This window comes from Ranitomeya variabilis, chromosome 1 (assembly GCF_051348905.1).
Source record: "Ranitomeya variabilis isolate aRanVar5 chromosome 1, aRanVar5.hap1, whole genome shotgun sequence".
Taxonomy (NCBI): Eukaryota; Metazoa; Chordata; class Amphibia; order Anura; family Dendrobatidae; genus Ranitomeya; species Ranitomeya variabilis.
This window is the reverse complement of record NC_135232.1, coordinates 982,901,703-982,926,338: the sequence shown is the minus strand read 5'-3', so window position 1 is coordinate 982,926,338 and position 24,636 is coordinate 982,901,703. Positions and strand designations below refer to the sequence as shown.

Here is a 24,636-nt window from a genome sequence, read left to right as displayed (position 1 = left end):
TCTTTTATGACTTTATCACATCACAGGCAAGCAGTCGGGGCCACGAGCCAGCACCACAATGACACGGAGCCATGATCAGAGTTACACTCCTGTCCCTGCTGGCCCATACAGTTACTCATGTGGGTAAACCAGCTTGGCACATGCAGGTCAGTCCAGCGAGACATTGCTTCCCATGTAGTCCGGCCTCGTTCTCTCTGCTGGGTGTGACTGGCACGTTCCATCCTGCCCACCTCTGGATAGGCGGGATATGGCAACACTATGCCTTCCTGGGCACGGACAATGTGGTGATAAACGCAGGGGGTTTATCCAGCTTGTGGACGCCCAGAGAGGAATGAAGCTGTTCACCTATGCAAGTCGCTGTGCCGGGCTACTCCGGGATAAGTTGCACATAAAGTAGTTTTTTGTGGACATAAGTTTAGGAAATCAGGGACAGGACGACGATACCAGATCATGACTCTAAATCATTACGGGTGCAGTCTGAGGGGAGGCTTGCGCGACCCGACAGGTTTCCCTTCACCCCAAAATCCCTCCATTGTCAACTTTTTTTTTATTTTTTTTTTAACAACCAATAAAAATAAAATCCCTTTCGACCTAAGCCCTTGGCATGACTATATGTGCCAATTACCCAAATGCTGCACTTTACAAGGTGCTGCTGGTGAGGAGACCTGTAAGTCATGCCTTTCTATCTGGGCCATCATTGACTTACTGGATATACATTGATGCAATTATGATTACGCGCTGCCACATTATTAAACTTTCTTAAGAAGTCTTTTTTGTTTTGTTTTTTTCTTTTATAACTTTTTTTTTTATACTGCAAGTATATTTGGGAATCATCACTGGTTAGAAAATATGAATTTCTCTGCTCATCGGGAACAATCAGTTCACTTATCTGGTTATATAGCATATGAATAATACTTGGCATCACAACATTTCCCAGCAGATGGAAGTAGTAAGATAACTTGTTCTTACCAATAAGACCTTTTGATGAAGACGCTGTTACGGCTATGTGTGTGGGCACTGGTGGAGTCTTTGCTTCCTCGGACATCCCGGATGTTAGGCTACTGGTTTCTGTTTCAAGGGAAACATCTTTTCCACCTCTTCTCTTAATGGTGCCAGTGTCACCCTCAGAGTCCTCACCCCAGTAGCCAGTGGATGATGCCCAGCTTGCTCTGGACTGTGCTTGATCTAAAGCCTCTCTTCCCGGATTGTGTCTGCCATACTTTGTGCTATGATCAGGAAAATTAACCTGGTCTAGATGAGTCCCTGGTGGCCAGAAACCTGCTCCATCTGGTGTGCCATCATACTGAACATGACCAAACTGAAGAGTCTCCCAGCTCCTCTGGTGCGGAATAGTCTGTATATTGTCATGAGAGCCACTAGAGCAAGATGTCCAACTACCACGTCCACTGTCCGCAGCATCCAGGGATGCCCGGTCACCCTGGTCCTGGGAGAGCTCCTCCATGCTGGGAGAGGACAGAACCGTAGCTGCAGCGTACAAGCCTCTACTCTCTGCCAAATGTGTGTAAGGACTAGAACGAGAGAGAAAAAGAAGTCTCGTTACTCGGCATGGAGACCACATCACTAACAAAGCAGTTGTTTGGATTTTACAACACAATGAAATCATGTACTAAGATATATTAGTGTTCGAGACCATTAGGAAAAGAAAACTAACCAGTTTATACACACACATTAATAATTATGGCCTCCATTTTCTGATGGATCCAGGAAGACCTCGCTGACTTGAGCTTCATCAGTGTTTTTATTATTGACAGCTTGAAAGATGCTGCAAGCTGCGCCATGCTTGATGTCAGAAATACCTTAAAAAGGATGCTCAAGACAACATGGATGACCTCATTCTATGATAGATAACCGATAGCAGATCCGTGGGGTATGATACCCGGCACTCCCACCAATCGCTTATTAGCAGAAGTGCAGTGCGTACAGCGCCAGAACAGCTCTGTACGCCGTGTAGTGGCCGTTCTCAGGTACTGAAGCTCAGCTCCATTTAGTAATTAATATCAGACCCTGTAGACTGTATATCAAGGGGCCACAGCTCCAGATCTTAAGTGGTTAATAGTGATGCCAGCTGTCAGACCCCACTGATCTGATATTGATGACCTATTTGAAAAACAGGTTAGCAATGTCGCAGCCCTGGACAAGCCCTTTAATCTAATGACATACAAGTGATCCAAGTGGTGAAACTGCTGGAGGTCTGGACAACTGACAATAAATCAGCTTAATTCAAGGAGGTGGTGGTGTTAGTGATGCACTACAAGAGACCTACCCTATGCAGGGGTCCACGTCCATCATGGCTCTCCTGTCAGGCCGCACCACACCTAGATTAGCGTCCACAATGCTCACTGAATGCCTCTGCCGTCGATCATCATGCAGGTGCATGCCGTCAAATGAGGAATTGCTAACAATGCTGGAGCGGGAAGAGATCTCGCTGTGCCCAGAGTCGGAGAAGTTATCCACAGTGCCACTGGCTGCCAAAGTGTAACCTGCAAAGCAAATTATTAACAAATGAACCAGATCGTCGCCTGCTGGGCCCACTGTGCACTGGCAAGACTAGCTCTATTCACACTACAGAGAACAATCAGACTGGTAGCAAAGTGGCACCAAGTCATGAAGTGGTTAATCATCAGGAAGGAGCGCTGAGCTAACAGTCTTAGGGAGGGGTAAATATGTGATAAAGAGGTCACTGTGCTTAATTAGGGGTTCTCCTCTGTGTTACTAGGAGCAGCTACACATCGGTGCTAATGGCCGGCCTACGTACACATCGGTGCCAACTGCCGGCCAACGTACACATCGGCGCTAACGGCCGGCCTACGTACACATCGGCGTTAACGGCCGGCCTACGTACACGTCAGTGCTAACGGCCGGCCTACGTACACGTCGGGGCTTACGGCTGGCCTATGTACACGTCAGCGCTAACGGCCGGCCTACGTACACATCGGTGCTAATAGCCGGCCTACGTACACATCGGTGCTAATAGCCGGCCTACGTACACATCGGTGCTAATAGCCGGCCTACGGACACATCGGTGCTAACGGCCGGCCTACGTACACATCGGTGCTAACGGCCGGCCTACGTACACATCGGTGCTAACGGCCGGCCTACGTACACATCGGTGCTAACGGCCAGCCTACATACACATCGGTGCTAATGGCAGGCCTACGCACAGCACGGTTTGGTGGACATCTGGCCGTAGTACCTTTTCTAGGAGAGCTCTGTGGAGAGGTGGGTGGAGAAGAGAGCTGCGATGAAGCATTCGATAGCGTGTCATCTGCCCCCTTCTTGTGGCGCTCTAAGCTTCCTTCTTCTGATAACGAAAGAATTTTCTTTAACGCTTGTGGTGAGTTGATGCCTTTTAGAGAGGACATATATCAGTATGAAAGAACCTGATCTAAGGGTATGGGGGTGAGGGTCTGTAACTGAAACGTTACAAAGTCGTCTACATTTCTACTTTTCTTTACATTTGGTCACAATGGGGATATGTACAGGGGATATTTCATAGGTAACGCTATAGTCGGCCTTTGCTTGGGATTCCCTCTCCTCTTGTTCAGACCCGGAGGACACGGTGTTCAATAGACGGATATTTGTGTAAATAGCTGGCATGTAATGTTACATTTCCCCTTCAGCAGATGTGGCCTCACCTGCTGATTAAACTGGATCATTGGAGATCAGGAAACATGGGCTGAAACTGTGCAATTAACCCATAAAAGGTTTATTCCTACGATAGCAAGTCATCCCCTATCCAGACACACTGGAACCCATTCATTTATCGGACTGACAAAATTTGCAGAGAGTTGAACTATTTTCTCCAGCAGTTCCATAGATAATGAATGGAATCGAAGTTGAGATACCTGCACCTCTGCTCCATTCAAAACAGCTGTGCTAGGACACTTCCAGGGCTTCAGAGCCCCTATGTAGGGACCACTGGAGGTGGAAGGTGGCTGTCACAGTGGTTGGAGCCCCAGCGATCAGTGAATTATCCCCTACAGAGAGTAAATTATTCCCCATCTTGGGTATAACCGTTTAAATCTGCAATCCAGGACTTCTTACCTACCAGTAGAAAAAAGCATCTTGTCCATAGAGCAGCCCAACTATTGCGAGGCACAGAGTCTATTCTGTATGCCTTTAATTAATTTATCCAAAAAAAAAGAAAGAACTCCACATATATATCCTAGAACTCTCAGAAGTTTAATTACTACATGGAATGCAAATTGGATCTCCAACACTAATTACCCTTGTGAGCATCGCGCAGAGTTCTTTTTTCTGATGTTGGCAGGGGTTGGGACCCCACTTATGTTCTCCAGCTACAGAGTGCCTTCAACTTTTCAATACTTTACTTGGCTTAAACGGATAGCCACCAACTAGGAGTCTATTAAAAGTGGTAAATAATTTCACTAACCGAAGGGAGGAAGATCCTTGACTGGCACTTTCTTCCTAGACGGATAGAGCGACACAGCGGGCACCTGCAATGCCTGATTTGGCTTTAACGTTGGCTGCTGCTTCTGCTGCGTTGCTGCCCGTGGTGCGACTGGTGACGTGTCAGATTTCCCTGATCTCTTGTCACAAGGGGTTTTTGGCACTTTAAAAAAAAAGAAAAGTTAAAAAACTAGTCAAAATAATGTTTATAAAGACATTAGACCCAAAATCCGTCCAATCAGGAACGTTCTATAATGAATGCAGCCCTTCACTGCACACATCTAAGACTAATAGTCCAAGGGCTTAAATCGACTTCCACCTGAGCAGATTGTGGCGTGTTGCTTACATGTATTTGTTGCTGGCTCACACTGCACTGACAGCGTCTGCAGATTCTCTTCATCCATCTCAAGATCCAGATCGGACAAGTACTGCTTCACTTTGCGAGCCATCTGTGCATCCTCGTACAGCTTCTTGGCATTGAGGAAAGAGCTGCGTCGAACTCGCTTTTTGTGACCTCCGGTCTGTGCCACGTCGAGGACAGTGGCATTGGTGCTGCCCTGACTGAGCGACCTGGAAACAGAAGACCATTCACAATGAAATAACGGAGTCATCTCATGACATGATGGAGAAAAATGTAGTCATGCAAGGGAAATATGAGGGAATTTATGCTCAACATGCCTCATTCCAGTAAGTAAAGCTAGTACAGAAACAAATAACTAGTCAAACACTAGGAAAAAACTACGTACTATGCAAAATATTTCGCCTAAACATAACACACAGATTAAAGCTACAGCAATGGGCTCAAGTAACCCGATCCTAACCTATCTGGACGATGTAAAGCTGCAGCTTGGACCTTAGCCATCAACTATATTATTAATGGGAAAAAGCTCATGCTGAGAACACTGGCCGTTTTACTGCAGTTACTGGTGGCGAGTGATGGAGACTATTACGGGGTTAGCTACACGTTCTGTGGTCAGTAACGTAGCGGGTTAGTGTTTGAAGTGGTCCAGGTTGATGACCATGCACTATGGACCTTACTGAGGAGGATGAAGCCGTCACTATGAGTTACCTTCTGCATCCGGTGTCACTTACCAAGCCCCGAGAACAAGTGTAACTAACAATACACTAGTACTTTTTGTGGTGGGTTGGTTAACTATGCGTGTGTAAGTAGAAATATGGCAAGTGAGGAAGGCTGGGTCCTGTCTGCTCGGACACAACTGCTTATAAACCTGTACACTGTGCCCCAGTCCGGCAGCCACAATATAGCTCGTCTGTTCCAGCTCTAGAACCAAACGGGACAACTGATCTGCTGGATGCCGGAAACTATTGTCACATAATTATGGGATCAGTTCTGGCTTTGCCTACTATGAAGCCAAAGGGGTAAACAAAAGAACAAATGACCCCATAAAATGGAAACAAGGACCAATCAGATGATAAGCACGTTTGATGAAGAAGTCCCGCTGCCATGGCTGACACCAAATGCAGTGTCGCATCTGAAGAAGCATTTCTAGGCCACGTGTACAGGATTCATTTGTATATCATAATGAAGAAACTGACATTTTGTTTCCTGTGATGGACCCACTAACCCTAGATCAGCTCAGTAAATCATTAGTCCGCTGGCAAGAAGGTTAAAAGGTAACACAAAGCGAAAAGCACAAGAAAGGAAATAATGCGAATGGAAAGGATGGAAATAATATGTGGCAGTGGGCAACAAGGGCACCAACAAACTCACCCCAAACTTCTCCACTTCTTCTTCCTGCAAGTGAGAGCCATGGAGGGAGAAGCAAGTGTATAGAAAGAAACAGGGAGAAAGAAAGATCACAAGCTCAGAAAGAAAGGCCCAGACCACAGGACAAGACACACGGGCAGCCAACAGACACTTCCAAATGGCACACACAGGAGAGCATTACCAGGTGTGGTCTAATACCTCCAAGTCCCCAAACACAGAGTGTTATATTGCTAGATCTAATAATGTATATTCATATTCAGGCCTTAAGTTCTGAAATGCGCAGTATTATCACAAAGAAGTGCCCAACTCCTGCAGGAGCTCACGTGCAGAGCAGTGTATGGGGCCAAGAAAGTCTGCAGCACCCGGTCATGCAGGAGCCAAGTACTTCTGCCTGGGTAGCTGCGTGTGTCAGAACTTTTTTTTTTTTTTTCTTTTTTAAGATCGGTTGGGACTCAGGACCTGGACCCCCACTGATTAACAGGACGATCAGTGGGGAAGAGGCTAAAGTATAAAAATAAATTATAGGTATACTTTATTTTTAACAGACTCAGAAATGCCTCCACGAATCTGCTAGGAATAGTTCTTCATTTTTTATATTCAGTTTAAAATCCTAAAACTAATGAGCATTGTGCCACCAGAGTAGTACATTTATTAGAATTTTGCAAGCAGAAGAAAGAATCAAAAACATAAGCGCACCTCGTACGGAACATCAGGGCAGGGTCCATGTTCACGGAGGCCATTCTGCCAACATGGCGAATTTCTTTTGCAATCATCCTTAGTTTCTCAAAGTTTACCAATCCTTCGACTTTTGAGTCATTGCCTGGAAGGCAAAAAAAGATTCGTTTTTAGGGTTCCTGTAAGTGTTTATAATTAATACATATTGAAATGGAATAATCTGATCACCTTCATGTAGGAAAGTGAGGTCTTTCTTAATAACAGGAAACAGAGGGATGATGGGCGGCTGGAGGTTCTGGCTGTTTAGTACATTCCGATATTTCGCCATGTTCCTTGATGGGTCAAAGAGGTCTTGTAGATCTTGAAAAAGTTTTTCATATTTACTAGGGAGTTTTTCCCATGTTGTTCGTAGTCTTGACACTGGAGCCAAATTTAAGCCACTGGAATAGAGTGAATAACAGTAATAGATATATTCTGTATGTTCTACATTCACACGCCTACAGAAAGTAGGTACAATAATGGTACCTGCATTGACCAAGCATCAACGGACCTATCACAGCCTATGTACAGGAAAGTACACTAATTTTACCTTCTCAGAGAGAATGTTTCATCAGCCTGACTGTGTGTGTGTGTGTGTGTGTGTGTGTGTATTTTTTCATTGTGAAGTAGGGGGAGGAGGTAAGCTTGATCATCAACTATTGTCAAAAATGGAGCCATGTTATCTACAGTGTATAGGCTGTACTCATTGTAATTTTGCCTGTGAGGATAATGAAAAGAAGACTGTACGGGCTCTGAAAATTGCAAGAATTATGCTTACATACAATATATACAGTACAGACCAAAAGTTTGGACACCATCTCATCTAAAGATTTTTCTGTATTTTCATGACTATGAAAATTGTACATTCACACTGAAGGCACCAAAACTATGAATTAACACGTGGAATTATATACTTAACAAAAAAGTGTGAAACTACTGAAATTATGTCTTATATTCTAGGTTCTTCAAAGTAGCCACCTTTTGCTTTGATGACTGCTTTGCACACTCTTGGCATTCTCTTGATGAGCTTCAAGAGGTAGTCACCGGAAATGGTTTTCACTTCACAGGTGTGCCCTGTCAGGTTTACTAAGTTGGATTTCTTGCCTTATAAATGGGTTGGGACCATCAGTTGTGAAGTCTGGTGGATACACAGCTGATAGTCCTACTGAAAAGACTGTTAGAATTTGTATTATGGCAAGAAAAAAGCAGCTAAGTAAAGAAAAACAAGTGGCCATCATTACTTTAACAAATGAAGGTCAGTCAGTCCGAAAAATTGGGAAAACTTTGAAAGTGTACCCAAGTGCAGTGGCAAAAACCATCAAGTGCTACAAAGAAACTGGCTCACATGAGGACCACCCCAGGAAAGGAAGACCAAGAGTCACCTCTGCTATAAGTATAAGTTTATCCGAGTCACCAGCCTCAGAAATCGCAGGTTAACAGCAGCTCAGATTAGAGACCAGGTCAATGCCACAGAGTTCTAGCAGCAGACACATCTCTACAACAACTGTTAAGAGGAGACTTTGTGTAGCAGGCCTTCATGGTAAAATAGCTGCTAGGAAACCACAGCTAAGGACAGGCAACAAGCAGAATAGACTTGTTTGGGCTAAAGAACACAAGGAAGGGACATTAGACCAGTGGAAATCTGCGCTTTGGTCTGATGAGCCCAAATTTGAGATCTTTGGTTCCAACCACCGTGTCTTTGTGCGACGCAGAAAATGTGAACGGATGGACTCTACATGCCTGGTTCCCACTGTGAAGCATGGAAGAGGAGGTGTGATGGTGTGGGGGTGCTTTGCTGGTGACACTGTTGGGGATTTATTCAAAATTGAAGGCATACTGAACCAGCATGGCTACCACAGCATCTTGCAGCGGCATGCTATTCCATCCGGTTTGCGTTTAGTTGGACCATCATTTATTTTTCAACAGGACAATGACCCCAAACACACCTCCAGGCTGTGTAAGGGCTATTTGACCAAGAAGGAGAGTGATGGGGCGCTACGCCAGATGACATGGCCTCCACAGTCACCAGACCTGAACCCAATCAAGATGGTTTGGGGTGAGCTGGACCGCAGAGTGAAGGCAAAAGGGCCAACAAGTGCTAAACATCTCTGGGAACTCCTTCAAGATTGTTGGAGGACCATTCCCGGTGACTACCTCAGTAAGCTCATCAAGAGAATGCCAAGAGTGTGCAAAGCAGTCACTTTGCACTGACGAGGGGCAGTACCCCAAAACACAGTGTCTGCAAATTGAGATTCTGGTTTGGCTATTATCCTAAGTCATGTGACAAGGCTCATTAAAGGGTCAACATTGACTTCTAGGATTGCTACTTCTAATAGGTGGCACTAGAGTTCTAGTCCTCTGCCTCTCTGAAGAGACAATTTGCAAAGCAGTCATCAAAGCAAAAGGTGGCTACTTTGAAGAACCTAGAATATAAGACATATTTTCAGTTGTTTCACACTTTTTTGTTAAGTATATAATTCCACATGTGTTAATTCATAATTTTGATGCCTTCAGTGTGAATGTACAATTTTCATAGTCATGAAAATACAGAAAAAGCTTTAAATGAGAAGGTGTGTCCAAACTTTTGGTCTGTACTGTACATATACACATACATACACACACATACATATATACAAATACATACACGCATGTACACATGTACATAGGCTGTGAGAAAGACAGCCATGGACTTCCTTAGCCTCCACCATGTGCCCCATCCATCGTAACTACAGTCCCCACCCATTATCCCCACAGTTCCTACTCTCCTATTCCCCACTGTACACGTGCTTTAGCAAAACTAATGTTTATTTGGTCCTGCTAATAAAGCTTCTTTGAATTGAGAAATATATACACATACATACATCGATATACCGTATATACTCGAGTATAAGCCGAGATTTTCAGCCCATTTTTTTGGGCTGAAAGTCCCCCTCTCAGCGTATACTCGAGTCATACCCAGGGTCGGCAGGGGAGGAGGAGCAGGGGCTGTCTAATTATACTCACCTGCTCCTGGCGCGGTCCCTGCAGGTCACTGGCTGCCCGGCACTCCAGCTTCTTCCTGTACTGAGCGGTCACATGCTACCAGTCATTAATGAATATGCGGCTCCACCTCCCATAGGGGTGGAGCTGCTTATTCATTACTGTAATGAGTGGTAACGGTGACCGCTCAGTACAGGAAGAAGCAGCAGCGCCGGGGAAGCAGGGACCGCGCCAGGAGCAGGTGAGTATAATGGGGAGGGGAGCGCAGCGCTACGCGATATTCACCTGCTCCCCGTTCTGGGCGCCGCTCCGTCTTCAGCGTCTTCTGCAGTGACGCTCAGGTCAGAGGGTGCGGTGACGCGGTTAGTGCGCGCCCTCTGCCTGAACGTCAGTGCAGAAGATGCTGAAGATGGAGCAGCGCTGGAACGAGGAGCAGGTGAATATTGCAAGTGCCAGGGGCCTGAGCGACGGAGAGGGGTGTATGTGATTTTTTTTTTTATCGCAGCAATAACAAATGGGGCAAGTGTCTGTATGGAGCATCTTATGGGGCCATAACGTTTGTGCAGCAATATATGGGGCAAATGTCTGTATGGAGTATCTTATGGGGCCATTACGTTAGTGCAGCACTATATGGGGCAAATATCTTTATGGAGTATCTCATGGGACCATAACATTTGTGCAGCACTATATGGGGCAAATATCTTTATGGAGCATCTTATGGGGCCATAATCAACATTTGTGCAGCATTATATTAGGCAAATGTGTCTATGGAGCATCTTATGGGACCATTGTTAACCTTTATGCAGGATTATATGGGGCATATTTTAATATGGAGCAGCTTATGGGGCCATCATAAACTTTTTGGAGCATTATATGGGGCTACTGATTCAATATGGATATTCAAAAACGCTTAACCTACTGATGTCTCAATTAATTTTACTTTTATTGGTATCTATTTTTACTTTTGACATTTACCGGTAGCTGCTGCATTTCCCACCCTAGGCTTATACTCGAGTCATTAAGTTTTCCCAGTTTTTTGTGACAAAATTAGGGCTGTCGGCTTATACTCGAGTATAAAAGGTACATAAACACATACATATACCGTATATACAAACATACAGTGGGAGAAATAAGTATTTGATGCCTTGCTGATTTTGTAAGTTGGTCCACTGACAAAGACATGAACAGTCTATAATTCTAAGGGGGGGTAGATTCATTTTAAAATTGAGAGATAGAATATCAAACATAAGATACAGAAAATCACATTGTATAAATTATGTAAATTTATTTGTATTTTGCAGAGAGAAATAAGTATTTGATCCCTTACCAGCCATTAAGAGTTCTCGCTCCTACAGACCAGTTAGACCAGTGTTTCCCAAACTCCAGTCCTCACGGACCCCAACAGGTCATGTTTTCAGGATTTCCTTAGTATTTGCACAGGTTAATGAGTTCTCTCACTTGTGCAGCACTATGGAAATCCTGAAAACATGACCTGTTGGGAGCAGTGAAGACTGAAGTTTGGGAAACACTGAGTTAGACGCTCCTAATCAACTCGGTACCTGCATTAAATACAGACTCTAATCTCTACAATATGGGCAAGACCAGGGAGTTTTATAAGGATGTCAGGGACAAGATCATAGATCTGCACAAAGCTGGAATGGGCTACAAAACCATTCGTAAGACACTGGGTGAGAAGGAGACCACTGTTGGTGTAATAGTAAGAAAATGGAAGAAATACAAAATGACTGTCAATAGACATCAATCTGGGGCACCATGCAAAATCTCACCTTGTAGGGTATTTTTGATCATGAGGAAGGTGAGATATCAGCCTAAAACTGCACGGGGGGAACTTGTTAATGATCTCAAGGCAGCTGGCACCACAGCCGCCAAGAAAACCATTGGTAACACATTACACCCTAAAGGTTTAAAATCCTGCAGTGCCCACAAGGTCCTCCTGCTCAACAAGGCACATGTGTGAAGTTTGCCAGTGAACACCTGGATGACTCTGTGAGTGATTGGGAGAAGGTGCTGTGGCAAATGAGGCAAAAATTTAGGTCTTTGGCATTAACTCAACTCGCCGTGTTTGGAGAAAGAGAAATGCTGCCTATGACCCAAAGAACACCATCCCCACTGTCAAGCATGGAGGTGGAAACATTATGTTTTGGGGGTGTTTCTTTGCTAAGGGCACAGGAATACTGCACCGCATCAATGGGAGAATGGATGGAGCCATGTACTGAAAAATCCTAAGTGACAACCTCCTTCCCTCTGCCAGGACATTAAAAATGGGTCGTGGCTGGGTCTTCCAGCAAGACAATGACCCAAAACATACAGCCAAGGCAACAAAGGAGTGGCTCAAACAGAAGCACATTAATGTCATGGAGTGGTCTAACCAGTCTCTAGACCTGAATCCCATAGAAAACTAATGGAAGCAGTTGAAGCTCCGAGTTGCCAAGCGACAGCCTCAATATCTTAATGATTTAGAGATGTTCTGCAAAGAGGAGAGGGCCAAAATTCCTCCTGACATGTGCGCAAACCTCATCATCAACTACAAAAAACGTCTGACTGCTGTCCTTGCCAACAAGGGTTTTGCCACCAAGTTTTACTGTATTTTTCGGATTATAAGACGCACCCCAAATTTTGAGGAAAATAATAGGAATTTTTTTTTTTAATAAAATGGTGGTGCTTCTTATAATCCATGTGTCTTTATTGCTTACTGGGGTTGGTGGCTGAGGTCCCAGGGTCGCTGCTGGAGGAGGCAGGATGGGATGAGGGATGTTCCAATGTGTGGCGCGCCGCTGGGGCTTCCCAGTAACAAACACTTACGTTACAGTTTTTTTCAACACCTGCCTAAAATTTATTTACAGTGATACATACGCCCAGAGGCTGCCCCCTGTTGTCAGCTGCAATCTGTGAGGGAATCCAGGCAACTGTTTATTACTCCAAAGAGTCACCATAGTTCTCACTGAAATTGGTAACCTGTCCATGTCAAATAGTAAAAAATAAACACCTACTGGGCCCTCCAAATAGAAAGATGCACTTTGATCCAGGTACCTGCTGTGGCATTAGCTGTGGGTGTCTCCAGTGCTACGGGGGTATCGGGTGGTGCTGCTCATGCTGGTCTCCAGTGGAGCCCCAGGCAGTTCCATGGGTTTTCTCCTGTGCGGTGGACTCCGGGAAAATGGCTGCCGGGGGCGGCGCATGCGCAGAAGGAGATCTCGGCACCGAGATCTCGGGAGATGAGATTTCAGAGCTGAGATCTCCTGAGACCAGCTTGAGCACCACTGGGCAGACCCCCTCCCGCAGCGCTGGACACCCCCATGGCACCACCGGGCACCGGCAGCAGCGCAGGACATCCCCTCATCCAGCCTGCAGCAACGCTACAGGGTAAGGTATATCCGTATTATAAGAAGCACCCCCATTTTCCCCCAAAACTTGGGGCAAAAAGAGTGCACCTTATAATCTGAAAAATACGTTAAGTCTTGTTTGACAGAGGGATCAAATACTTATTTCTCACTGCAAAATGCAAATACATTTATATAATTTATACAATGTAATTTTCTGGATTTTATTTTTGATGTTTTATCTCTCAATGTTAAAATTAACCTACTCTTAAAATTATAGACTGTTCATGTCTTTGTCAGTGGGCAAACTTACAAAGTCAGCAAGGGATCAAATACTTATTTCTTCCACTGTATATATACACACATCTATATCTATCTATATATATATATATATATATATATATATATATATATATATATATATATATATATATATATATATATATATATATATATGGACGTCCATGGCACATCACGTATATACACACAGACACACATACATATACATAAGTTAGTAAAAAAAAATAAATCACATAACCTGATTTGAACAATAGGCAATTTTGTGCCAAGTTGCCTTTACGACACAGACATGGCTACTCTTCTCTTGTTACAAGCTGTAGAAAACACCGGAGGACGCTACAACCTTATTATCCATCACTGACAATAAGCCATTCTTCTTACCTAATAATTGCAAACATGGAGTTGAAGTTCTTGCACTCTCTACAGTGCAGTGCGATCTTGATAAAATGTTTGATGATCTTCATTCTCTTAAGCTGGTTAGTCTCTCTCAAAATTTCAGAAGCCACCCAAAAAGTTTCTTGGTTAATCACGTCTTCAAAGTTCTTGAGGTTGACGCAACCAGTTTTTGACTTGAGCTTGAAAAGGTCATCGATGTACTCTGTTGGCTCAATGTTCCGGAAAAGCTCAAAGTTCCTCATTGACAGCTGCGTTGCCACCTCAATAGTACTTAACTGAAGCAAAGAAATCTGACTTTCCCTCAACAAGTCCTGAGCATCTTCGTCTGAACACAGCGTTTCGGTCTCCATGTTGTTTTTAAGGTAATACCTGGAATAAAGAAACTGAGTTAGCTGCAAATTTTAGAAGAGGCTGGATGGACTGGACGTCCAAAGAAACAGCACAATAACAACTCTAAATGTAAAGGCATGCGAGAAAAAAAATTACACATTTTTTTTTAAAAGCTTATACATACACACAACACATTTACACACATGTGCAATCAATGTAGCAATTGTAACTTTTAGCCAGCAGATGGCAGCATGGTCTCAGCGTTCCAGCTCTGCAGTAGGATTACATCACCATCCGGATAATCTGATGAGGGCGTTTCGGGGCTGAGGGCGGATGCAGAAAATCTAACAGGTTCAGCATCAACTCAGAGAAAAAAACAACAGGCATCCTACACAAAACATGCAGTGCTGATGTGATTAGATGCCACAGATCCAACCTTACCTGCCGCTCAGCTGGATTCTGTCAGCTAGCTTAGACAGCTGGTCTGGGAGTCGCCTCTGCTTGATGACCCCTTCAGGGGTGACAGATACCTCACACAGGGAGTAAGAATCCGGTACCGCAGTCAGGGCAAACTCCCTGATAGCCTGGACTACTACTTCCTTTGCCGTGGTGTCTTTGCTTATCATTATATAGCGGCTTTGCTGGTCGGCCTTAAATACTCGCAGAACTTGATCAGGGAGATCTAGGGGAAGGGGAAAAAGACAATGTAAAAGCACAGTACTATTTAGGTGATAATCTTAAAAAGACATATATTGAGTGTAATAACAAAAATTGTTCAATAATTTTCATTTGGTGTTAATCTGAGCTTTATTTGAAGAATGAAAAAAAGAACTGTGGGGGAAAAAGTGCTTCCATGATTTAACCACTAGATGGCAATAGAGAGTTACCAACTGAAAATCTCAGGAGACAAGACCTATCACATAGCAAAAAGAAAGACTAGCCTCTCCCATGGCGGCAATGGCAGCACAAAGAAAGCAACCAGGTGCAGACACTCAGGGCCGTTTCTTCAACAGGGCGGGCAGGGCGGCCACACGGGGCGCCGTGGGGCCGGGGGGCGCAGGAGAGGCCTCGGGCCCCGGTGGTCCCCTGCCCGCTGCTGCTGCTGTTTAAGGGCTGTCAGGGGCGCGGATGCCGCGCTCAGTGCTGAGCGCGGGCGCGCCCTGCCCGAACTCAGCTGCAAATCTGACAGCTGAGCGGTCAGATCATCGCCTCGCGTCGCCGCGCCCCCCCCCCCGCACCGCACATAATGGTTGCGGCCACCTCGGCGCCGCCACTCACCCATACCTCCCAACCGTCCCGATTTCAGCGGGACAGTCCCGCTTTGGCACCGGGGTCCCGCTGTCCCGCTTCGGGCATTTAAAATCCCGAATTTGCGGCCGCCGGTGAAGCCCCGCCCACTTCCGGGACGTAGAGAGAGCCTGTTTTTTTTTTTTTTTATATAAAAGCTGCCTCCTGACCGCCCGCGCAACACCCCCCCCCCCTCCCGCCCCCTGTGCGGCGCTGCCACGCTGAAGGAGAGAGCCTGCAGCAATCAAGAAGAAAGGTCAGCGATTCACTACCTCTGGCTGTGTGTGCACGGAGCTCCGGCTTCTGCTCTTAGCTGCTATCCCGGCAGAGAAGGAGAGACGGGGGAGGTGCCGGGATAGTGCAGAGCTGTGAGCAGGAGACTGAAGACTTCAGCAGAGAGCTGCACATGGACATCAGCCGCCCCTGCATCACAGAGGAGATTGTGTGTGTGTGAATTGATGTGTGTGATGGCTGCGTGTGTGTGTGTGTGATGGCTGGGTGTGTGTGTGTGATGGCTGTGTGTGTGTGATGGCTGCGTGTGTGTGTGTGTGATGGCTGCGTGTGTGTGATGGCTGCGTGTGTGTGTGTGATGGCTGTGTGTGTGTGATGGCTGCGTGTGTGTGTGTGTGATGGCTGCGTGTGTGTGTGTGTGATGGCTGCGTGTGTGTGTGTGATGGCTGCGTGTGTGTGTGATGGCTGCGTGTGTGTGTGTGATGGCTGCGTGTGTGTGTGTGATGGCTGCGTGTGTGTGTGATGGCTGCATGTGTGATGGCTGCGCGTGTGTGTGTGTGTGTGATGGCTGCGTGTGTGTGTGTGATGGCTGTGTGTGTGATGGCTGCGTGTGTGTGTGATGGCTGCGTGTGTGTGTGTGATGGCTGCGTGTGTGTGATGGCTGCGTGTGTGTGATGGCTGCGTGTGTGTGATGGCTGCGTGTGTGTGATGGCTGCGTGTGTGTGTGATGGCTGTGTGTGTGTGATGGCTGCGTGTGTGTGATGGCTGTGTGTGTGTGATGGCTGTGTGTGTGTGATGGCTGTGTGTGTGTGATGGCTGTGTGTGTGTGATGGCTGTGTGTGTGTGATGGCTGCGTGTGTGTGATGGCTGCGTGTGTGTGTGATGGCTGCGTGTGTGTGTGTGTGTGATGGCTGCGTGTGTGATGTCTGCGTGTGTGTGTGATGGCTGCATGTGTGTGTGATGGCTGCGTGTGTGTGTGTGTGTGATGGCTGCGTGTGTGTGTGTGATGGCTGCGTGTGTGTGTGTGTGATGGCTGCGTGTGTGTGTGTGTGATGGCTGCGTGTGTGTGTGATGGCTGCGTGTGTGATGCATTTGTGTCAAAGCTGCATGTGTTTGTGAGCTGCGTGCGTGTGAGCTGCGTGCCTGTGTGTGAGCTGCGTGCCTGTATGTCATTATACAGTATGGAGCATCATGTGTGGTCATTATACAATATGGAGCATCATGTGCGGTCATTATACAGTATGGAGCATCATGTGCGGTCATTATACAGTATGGAGCATTATGTGTGGCCATTATACAGTATGGAGCATCATGTGCGGTCATTATACAGTATGGAGCATCATGTGCGGTCATTATACAATATGGAGCATCATGTGCGGTCATTGTACAGTATGGAGCATCATGTGCGGTCATTATACAGTATGGAGCATCATGTGCGGTCATTATACAGTATGGAGCATCATGTGTGGCCATTATACAGTATGGAGCATCATGTGCGGCCATTATACAGTATGGAGCATCATGTGTGGCCATTATACAGTATGGAGCATCATGTGCGGCCATTATACAGTATGGAGCATCATGTGCGGTCATTATACAGTCTGGAGCATCATGTGCGGTCATTATACAGTCTGGAGCATCATGTGCGGTCATTATACAGTCTGGAGCATCATGTGCGGTCATTATACAGTCTGGAGCATCATGTGCGGTCATTATACAGTCTGGAGCATCATGTGCGGTCATTATACAGTCTGGAGCATCATGTGCGGTCATTATACAGTATGGAGCATCATTTGCGGTCATACAGTATGGAGCATCATGTGCGGTCATTATACAGTATGGAGCATCATGTGCGGTCATTATACAGTATGGAGCATCATGTGGGGTCATTATACAGTATGGAGCATCATGTGCGGTCATTATACAGTCTGGAGCATCATGTGCGGTCATTATACAGTATGGAGCATCATTTGCGGTCATACAGTATGGAGCATCATGTGCGGTCATTATACAGTATGGAGCATCATGTGCGGTCATTATACAGTATGGAGCATCATGTGGGGTCATTATACAGTATGGAGCATCATGTGCGGTCATTATACAGTCTGGAGCATCATGTGCGGTCATTATACAGTATGGAGCATCATTTGCGGTCATACAGTATGGAGCATCATGTGTGTTCATTATACAGTATGGAGCATCATGTGCGGCCATTATACAGTATGGAGCATCATGTGGGGTCATTATACAGTATGGAGCATCATGTGCGGTCATTATACAGTATGGAGCATCATGTGCGGTCATACAGTATGGAGCATCATGTGTGTTCATTATACAGTATGGAGCATCATGTGTGGCCATTATACAGTATGGAGCGTCATGTGTGTTCATTATACAGTATGGAGCATCATGTGTGGCCATTATACAGTATGGGGCACTGTGTGGCCATATTTTTTTGTTTATAATTATTGTATATGAAACAGTGTGATCGGCAGTGCTAAATGGGTGTGGTTGGGATGTGGATATGGGTGTGACTAATTATGAATGGGTGTGGTCAGAGGCGTGGCCTAAAATTTGCCGCGGCGCGCAAAGCGCGCCGCAAACTTTGTCCCTCTTTCCCATCTTCAAAAGTTGGGAGGTATGACTCACCTCCGCTCCGCGCTGGATGAACAGCGAGAATGAACAGCCAGGATGAGGCAGCTCGGCCACTCCCACACTGATAGCAGGGGCGCCGCGCTCTCGGCTGAGCACGGGCGCTCCCTGAGACAGTGATCAAAGAGCTAAGCACACACACTATCACTGTCAGACTAGGCTGCCTGGCTGTTGCCAATTTCAATGCTGGACAGGACAGGCTGCAGTCTAGTCTGACAGTGGTAGCAGTATAGCAAAAATGCCCACCCCCTGCCTATGGATTAGTCCTTCCCTTCCCAGCAGCCCCATTTAGCAGTCTGAGCGCGCTCAGACTCAGAGGGCAGAGGGCACTGACACACTGAACAGGTGAGGGGGTCTGAGGGATGGGATGGGTTGGGCTAGCCTTTTTTTTTGGATGGGGACCCCCACACCTGCCCCCCCCCCAACCACCCTTGGGGCATGCTGATTTGGCATGCCCCACAGCATGAAACCCGGGAGGGGGCCCAGCTGACTTACCTCATCTTTGGCAGTCTGGTGGCATCCTCACCCAGGCGAGAAGTGTTGGAAAGAGTTATGGCAGTAACTGTATACCTGGCAACCAATAATTTAGCTTTTCGAGGATCGTCAAATACATTGTTTACACCAAATAATGGACATTTCCTTGGGCTTATAGAGCTTCTTGGAAAATTTGAACCAGTAATGAGAGATCATTTAAAACGAATTACTTCCCAGGAAATCCATACACATTACTGTGGAAATTTAATTCAAAATGAAATTATCTGCTTGATGGCCTCTCAGGTGAAGAAATGTATTCTAGAAAAAGCCAAAAGATCTAAGTATTTTTCAATAATGTTGGACTGCACACAAGATGCAGGTCACACTGAACAGTTGTCATACACCTTAAGATTTGTTGATATAGATGATGATCACGTAGCAATAAAGGAACATTTTATTGGCTATCGTCCTGCTACTGATACATCTGGGGAAAGTCTCGCCAATCTCCTTTTAGAAGAGATTAGTAAATGTGACCTGGAATTAGAAAATGAACTGGCAGAAAAGCTGAATTATTCGGAAGCTATTAATGCTTTTGCAGCGGCTAAATCTAGAAGAGTCAGTTTCTCATAAATCTGCAACCTACAATTTTTAGGATCTGTTTCCAAAATAATTAATAGATATTATTTACCTACAACTTTGTTCTCACCGTTAATAATTAGCATACTTGTCCCTTTTCCCCAAGTTCTATATAAGTTAAAGGCAAATTATAATTTATTAAAAAAAGGGAAGATACAAGCCTGCTCTCTATTTATTACTCAAGCCCACAAAAATAATGTTTATTATTTTCGGTGCCGGGGGGGGGGGGGGGGGGGGAGAAATTTCCTACTCTCGCCCTGTGTCATTTTTGGGCTAGAAACTGCCCTGCAGACACTTACACCAGAAAGGAGGCACTATGGTCTCAAGAGGTCTTACACTGAAAGCCGGGTAATAGGCCATAGCATCCTTCTAGAAAAGAGCACAATACTGACATACTAGGTACAAGGCTGAATTCAGACGTCCATGCGTCAGGGTACAGACCACGATGTGGAGACCGGCGGCAATTCTGCCTACCTGACCTTGACATATGCCTCTGAGACAGTCAGGTCATGGGACCCGCGACGTGTCACACTCGGGACGTCTGAATTCGGCCTTAGAATTGCACAGCCCTTGCAGTAAGTCATAGCTGTGAAAACGTATTATCCCAGCGAGCTCCGGAGACTCCGCTAGGATCAGCCACTCTCTACAGGGCTTGCAATTAATCTAAGGCAAAATCTACACGTGTTACCTATGAATTTTGTTGCATAGTCACTACATAACATAGAAAGGAAACGCTAGACACCCAACCGCACACGTCTGTCCTGCCTTCATTCATTTAATCTTTCCATCAGTCCGTGTATTATTTCCTATGACGAACGCTCTCGTTAAACTGGCTAAAAATAGTCTAAAATGTGGAAAAATAAACATTGGGAATAAGCTGCCAGCTGCTATAAGGCGGCCGGTGGCATCAGCACACGTAGTGAGAGCAGAGCGCCATCTCCAGGAGGTCCGCAGGGCGAGCGCTCCCACCTGGGGTGGTGGTGAAGTCCAGGATGCGGTGATGAGACTGCAGTAAGTCGGGGTTGCTGGATGACAGGGTCCCGCTGACGGGGAGCGTGGCCGGCATGTGCTTGCTTTGCCTGAGGCCAACAATGCTGTCATCTTGAGACTGCCCGATTCCAATGTCACTAAGAAACAAAGAGACAGCAGATGTAAGTGCAACATCTCAGAGAGAAGCACGAGAATGCGGTAAGATGGAGACCCGTACTATGGAGAGCCCATCAATCCTCAGCCACATAGCATTCTATGAAAACCAACTGTGGGTGGGAAGAACAGCAATGTGCCTAACGAGGGTCCAGCCAACACTGGTTCTGAGCAGGTAAGGGGATGGCCACTACTTTTATATTGATGGTCTATCCTTAGGAAAGGCCATCAATACCTTATGGGTGAGGACGTCCGGCACCAATGATTACAGATGTTACCGGCACTGGCCAGAAGTTCTCGGATGATTCCAGAACATACGTCTATAGTGGCTGCAGCCGGGTACTGCAGATTCACCCCCTATACAGATGAATAAAGCAGATACTGATGGGCTATCCCAAGAATAGGCCATCAATAAAAAGCAGTGGCTGACCTCTTTAGGGGAGGATACGCAGTGCATATTTGAGGCAGATCTGCATTCAGACAATCCACAGTGTAACAGTGCCCAGCAAGTGTGGATTTTAATGCAGAAAATCATTGGTAAATCCACAACTCGGGCAGGTTTCCTAAAGCCAACATGTAATTGGCTACTCACACTAGTGGTACGGCTAATTAAGCCCCGGTGTTGTAGCGATCTGCCATTCCTGCGTAGATAACAAGCATTGCAGCCACATACAGACCAGCCTGACATTACACCGGGGGCATATACACACCGAGTACTCCGGCACGCCCACAAAGCACGTCAAGCCTAATTTGCATGTGGCTTCAAACTTTTATTTCGTCGAATTTGCACAAAGGATTACTACAAATCAGGTCTCATTATTATATTTTTCACAGTACAAATGTCCTCGCAGGATCCCTTTAACAGGCAGGTTGGGTGAACAGAGACAACAGGTCTGACCCCAAAGGCTCCAACACACAGGAGTAATGTCACCCACAGGGCGTAAGACTCACTCACATAGTGTTTAGCAGAAAGTGTCAGTGACCCCCAAGAGGTAAATGTATCGGCCCCTGACACTGCGGAGAGAACTACAGAGCCTGCAGAGTGGGAACTTCTCCATATCTACTTGGACAGACGTAGGACAACGGAGCTCAGTGTCCGAGGACATGTGTGATCACACGCTCTGACTACGTGGGTGGGTGCCAGGGGACGACCGCCGGGAAGGACAGACCTTAAACCTAGAGACACATTGTGACTGGGAGCGGCCCTTCCCGTCCCCAGTACTGAAAGCCCGTCCGCAGTACAAACGACGCTTACGACTTCAGGGCTCTAAGAAGCAAGCACTAGAAGGGGTCCGCTCTACAATTAGGGGCTCTCAGCCTATTATACACGTATTGTCAGACTAGCAGAACAACTGGAGACTTCGGATTATGTAACAGGTGAGTGACGGCCTGCACAGGAGTGAAACCGAGGGATCACCAGTAACACAATGCCTGTGATGAAGGGCAGCAGTAATGCACCCAGTCATGTGGGCGATACGGAGCTGTCAGGACAAAACCTCTGGAGGTCTGCTGGATTATTAGGAGAATATTAATAGCGCTCCTATCGCTTGAATCGCTGTCATCTTATTCATCGACTGCTCATATAATCCACCCTCCTTGTGCCGCTCTCAGGCTTAGTGGGTGAAAAGAGTACGCAGTGTCTATACATTACCAGAACCTGCTGTTACTACACAAATAGCTGCCAATCATGGACTTTAGTGGACTACATCTTGCTGTCCAACTCAGGTAGGTGCAAACTGCTGAAAATTATGTCTGAGAGTACTGAGCGTATGCTAAAGCGCTATGTGAACACAGCCTAAGGGTACCGTCACACATTGAAATTTCCATCGCTACGACGTTACGATTCGTGACGTTCTAGCGATATCGTTACGATATCGCAGTGTCTGACACGCTACTGCGATCAGACACCCTGCTGAGAATCGTACGTCGTAGCAGATCGTTTGGAACTTTCTTTCGTCGCTTGATCACCCGCTGACATCGCTGGATCGTTGTGTGTGACAGCGATCCAGCGATGTCTTCGCTTGTAACCAGGGTAAACATCGGGTAACTAAGCGCAGGGCCGCGCTTAGTAACCCGATGTTTACCCTGGTTACAAGCGTAAACGTAAAAAAACAAACCGTACATACTCACCCGTCGGTGTCCTTCAGGTCCCTTGCCGTCTGCTTCCTGCTCTGAGTGCCGGCCGGAAAGTGAGAGCAGATCACGGCGGTGCTGCGCTCTGCTCTCACTGTACGGCTGCACTCAGAGCAGGAAGCAGACTGCAAGGGACCTGAAGGACACCGACGGGTGAGTATGTACTGTTTGTTTTTTTATGTTTACGCTGGTAACCAGGGTAAACATCGGGTTACTAAGCGCGGCCCTGCGCTTAGTTACCCGATGTTTACCCTGGTTACCCGGGGACTTCGGCATCGCTCCAGCGCCGTGATTGCAACGTGTGACCGCAGTCTACGACGCTGGAGCGATGATTATACGACGCTGCGACGTCACGAATCGTGCCGTCGCAGCGATGAAAATTTCAATGTGTGACGGTACCCTAAGTGACGCTTCTATCAGGCAACTATTCTTAATAAGAACAATGTACGGGTCAGGAGGACTTCTTACTTGTAAGGCTTCTGGGGCAGAATGCTGATCCGGGTTTTATCGAGAATCTTCTTCAGCTTGTTCCTCCCGCCTACAGTATTGGCTTTACCTTTCTTGCTGACTTTTTCAAGTCCAATCACTTGTTCAACGTCAACTGCGAGATCAGGAATAGAGAACCGACTGGCCTTCTTGATATCTCCGATTTTGGGTAAATGCGGGGCGCTATTTCTCTTTTCTTCCAACATTCTTGCTAGAAGCTCTTTAAAGACTGGAGAAAGTAAGACACCAGGAAAGATGTATGAGCAAAAATAGAGCGACAATCTCAATGTGAGGGTCTCAGCGATACAAGAGCGTCAGCTTCATAGATCATATGTAGATCGTATATTAATGATCACACATAAGAAAGCTTAGGATTGCAGTGTGCATTGCTCTGCTTTTCCTAAAAAGTCCCTTTATACAACTGATTTGCTGCCTGTAATGAATGAAGCCCCCTTACCAAACAGATTGGTTTTCACAGTGATTGACAAGTGAGTGTTATTCTTCAGGATTTCCATAGCCTTTGTGAGCTGAATGTTTTCAAAGTTCTGACCGTTCACCTCCAATATCTGCAAGTAAAGGGCAAGTAACCCGACGTGATTAATAATCCAGGCGGTGACATTTACCTTCCCGAGAAAGAGCATCTTTTTTTCCCCTTTAATGTATAGAGTTTGTAGATAATAGACTTAATTGACATGAATTATTGAACTGGCTCTTTCTTCCCTTTCTTTCTCAGCAGTAAGCAGTAGAGATTTCTCGCAGAGAAGGTGGTCTTACCGTACCTGATCCCCCCTCTTTAAGCCAGCCTCAACAGCCTTGGTGCCAGGATCCACGCTGTCAACAAAGATACCAAACCCCTTGTCTGACCCACCCAGCAGGGTGAAAGGCAACGGCGCCTCTCGCGAGGGCTTTGTTAGTGTTATCAATCTTCTTTTTGCCTTGGCAGCGCATGCAATATTTAGTAACCTCAGATGTCCACCCATTTTCTGAAAGGTAAAATTAAGGAGCATTAAAATCAAGGAAAAAAATAAAACAAAACATAAAACAAACCCATAAAAAACAAACATTACCTCTCGTTCCAAGTTGTTTTCAAATTCCTCTAGAAATCGAGTCATAGCAGGGTCACCTTCAAAGTCATTAAAGTGATTGTTGACCCAGAGCAGCACGACCCGAGTCACCTGTAAGGTAGAGGAGCCACGCTCAGCCAAAGAGCACTAATAGATAGAAAATACATCATAAATACACCTTAACAGGATGGCTATGGAAACAGCATTGGGATACAACACAGTGACTAATCTAGTGCTGTGAAGTGGACATCCACTATGGGATACCACCGTGTCTTTATAGGTTTACAAGTCTGCACTGATTTCTGTTTAA

General features: G+C 46.1%; 1 protein-coding gene across 20 annotated transcripts in view; it reads right to left on the bottom strand.

Annotated features, from left to right (window-relative positions):
* The window catches only part of RAPGEF2 (Rap guanine nucleotide exchange factor 2), a 258,968-nt gene that overhangs the window by 5,508 nt on the left and 228,824 nt on the right, over positions 1-24,636 (bottom strand). For 7 of the 20 annotated variants that reach the window (XM_077279413.1, XM_077279415.1, XM_077279414.1 and 4 more), the window contains 15 exons: positions 24,330-24,473; positions 24,042-24,245; positions 23,720-23,828; positions 23,245-23,491; positions 20,470-20,627; positions 14,662-14,902; positions 13,876-14,259; positions 7,064-7,275; positions 6,857-6,980; positions 6,164-6,187; positions 4,778-5,001; positions 4,415-4,594; positions 3,215-3,367; positions 2,285-2,501; positions 970-1,529 (listed from right to left, as the gene is read on the bottom strand). In XM_077279413.1, the coding sequence (XP_077135528.1) occupies positions 970-1,529; positions 2,285-2,501; positions 3,215-3,367; positions 4,415-4,594; positions 4,778-5,001; positions 6,164-6,187; positions 6,857-6,980; positions 7,064-7,275; positions 13,876-14,259; positions 14,662-14,902; positions 20,470-20,627; positions 23,245-23,491; positions 23,720-23,828; positions 24,042-24,245; positions 24,330-24,473 (3,181 nt within the window). The remainder of the gene's footprint in view (positions 1-969; positions 1,530-2,284; positions 2,502-3,214; positions 3,368-4,414; positions 4,595-4,777; positions 5,002-6,163; positions 6,188-6,856; positions 6,981-7,063; positions 7,276-13,875; positions 14,260-14,661; positions 14,903-20,469; positions 20,628-23,244; positions 23,492-23,719; positions 23,829-24,041; positions 24,246-24,329; positions 24,474-24,636) is intronic. The other 13 variants (XM_077279417.1, XM_077279419.1, XM_077279423.1 and 10 more) reach the window with 5 other exon arrangements.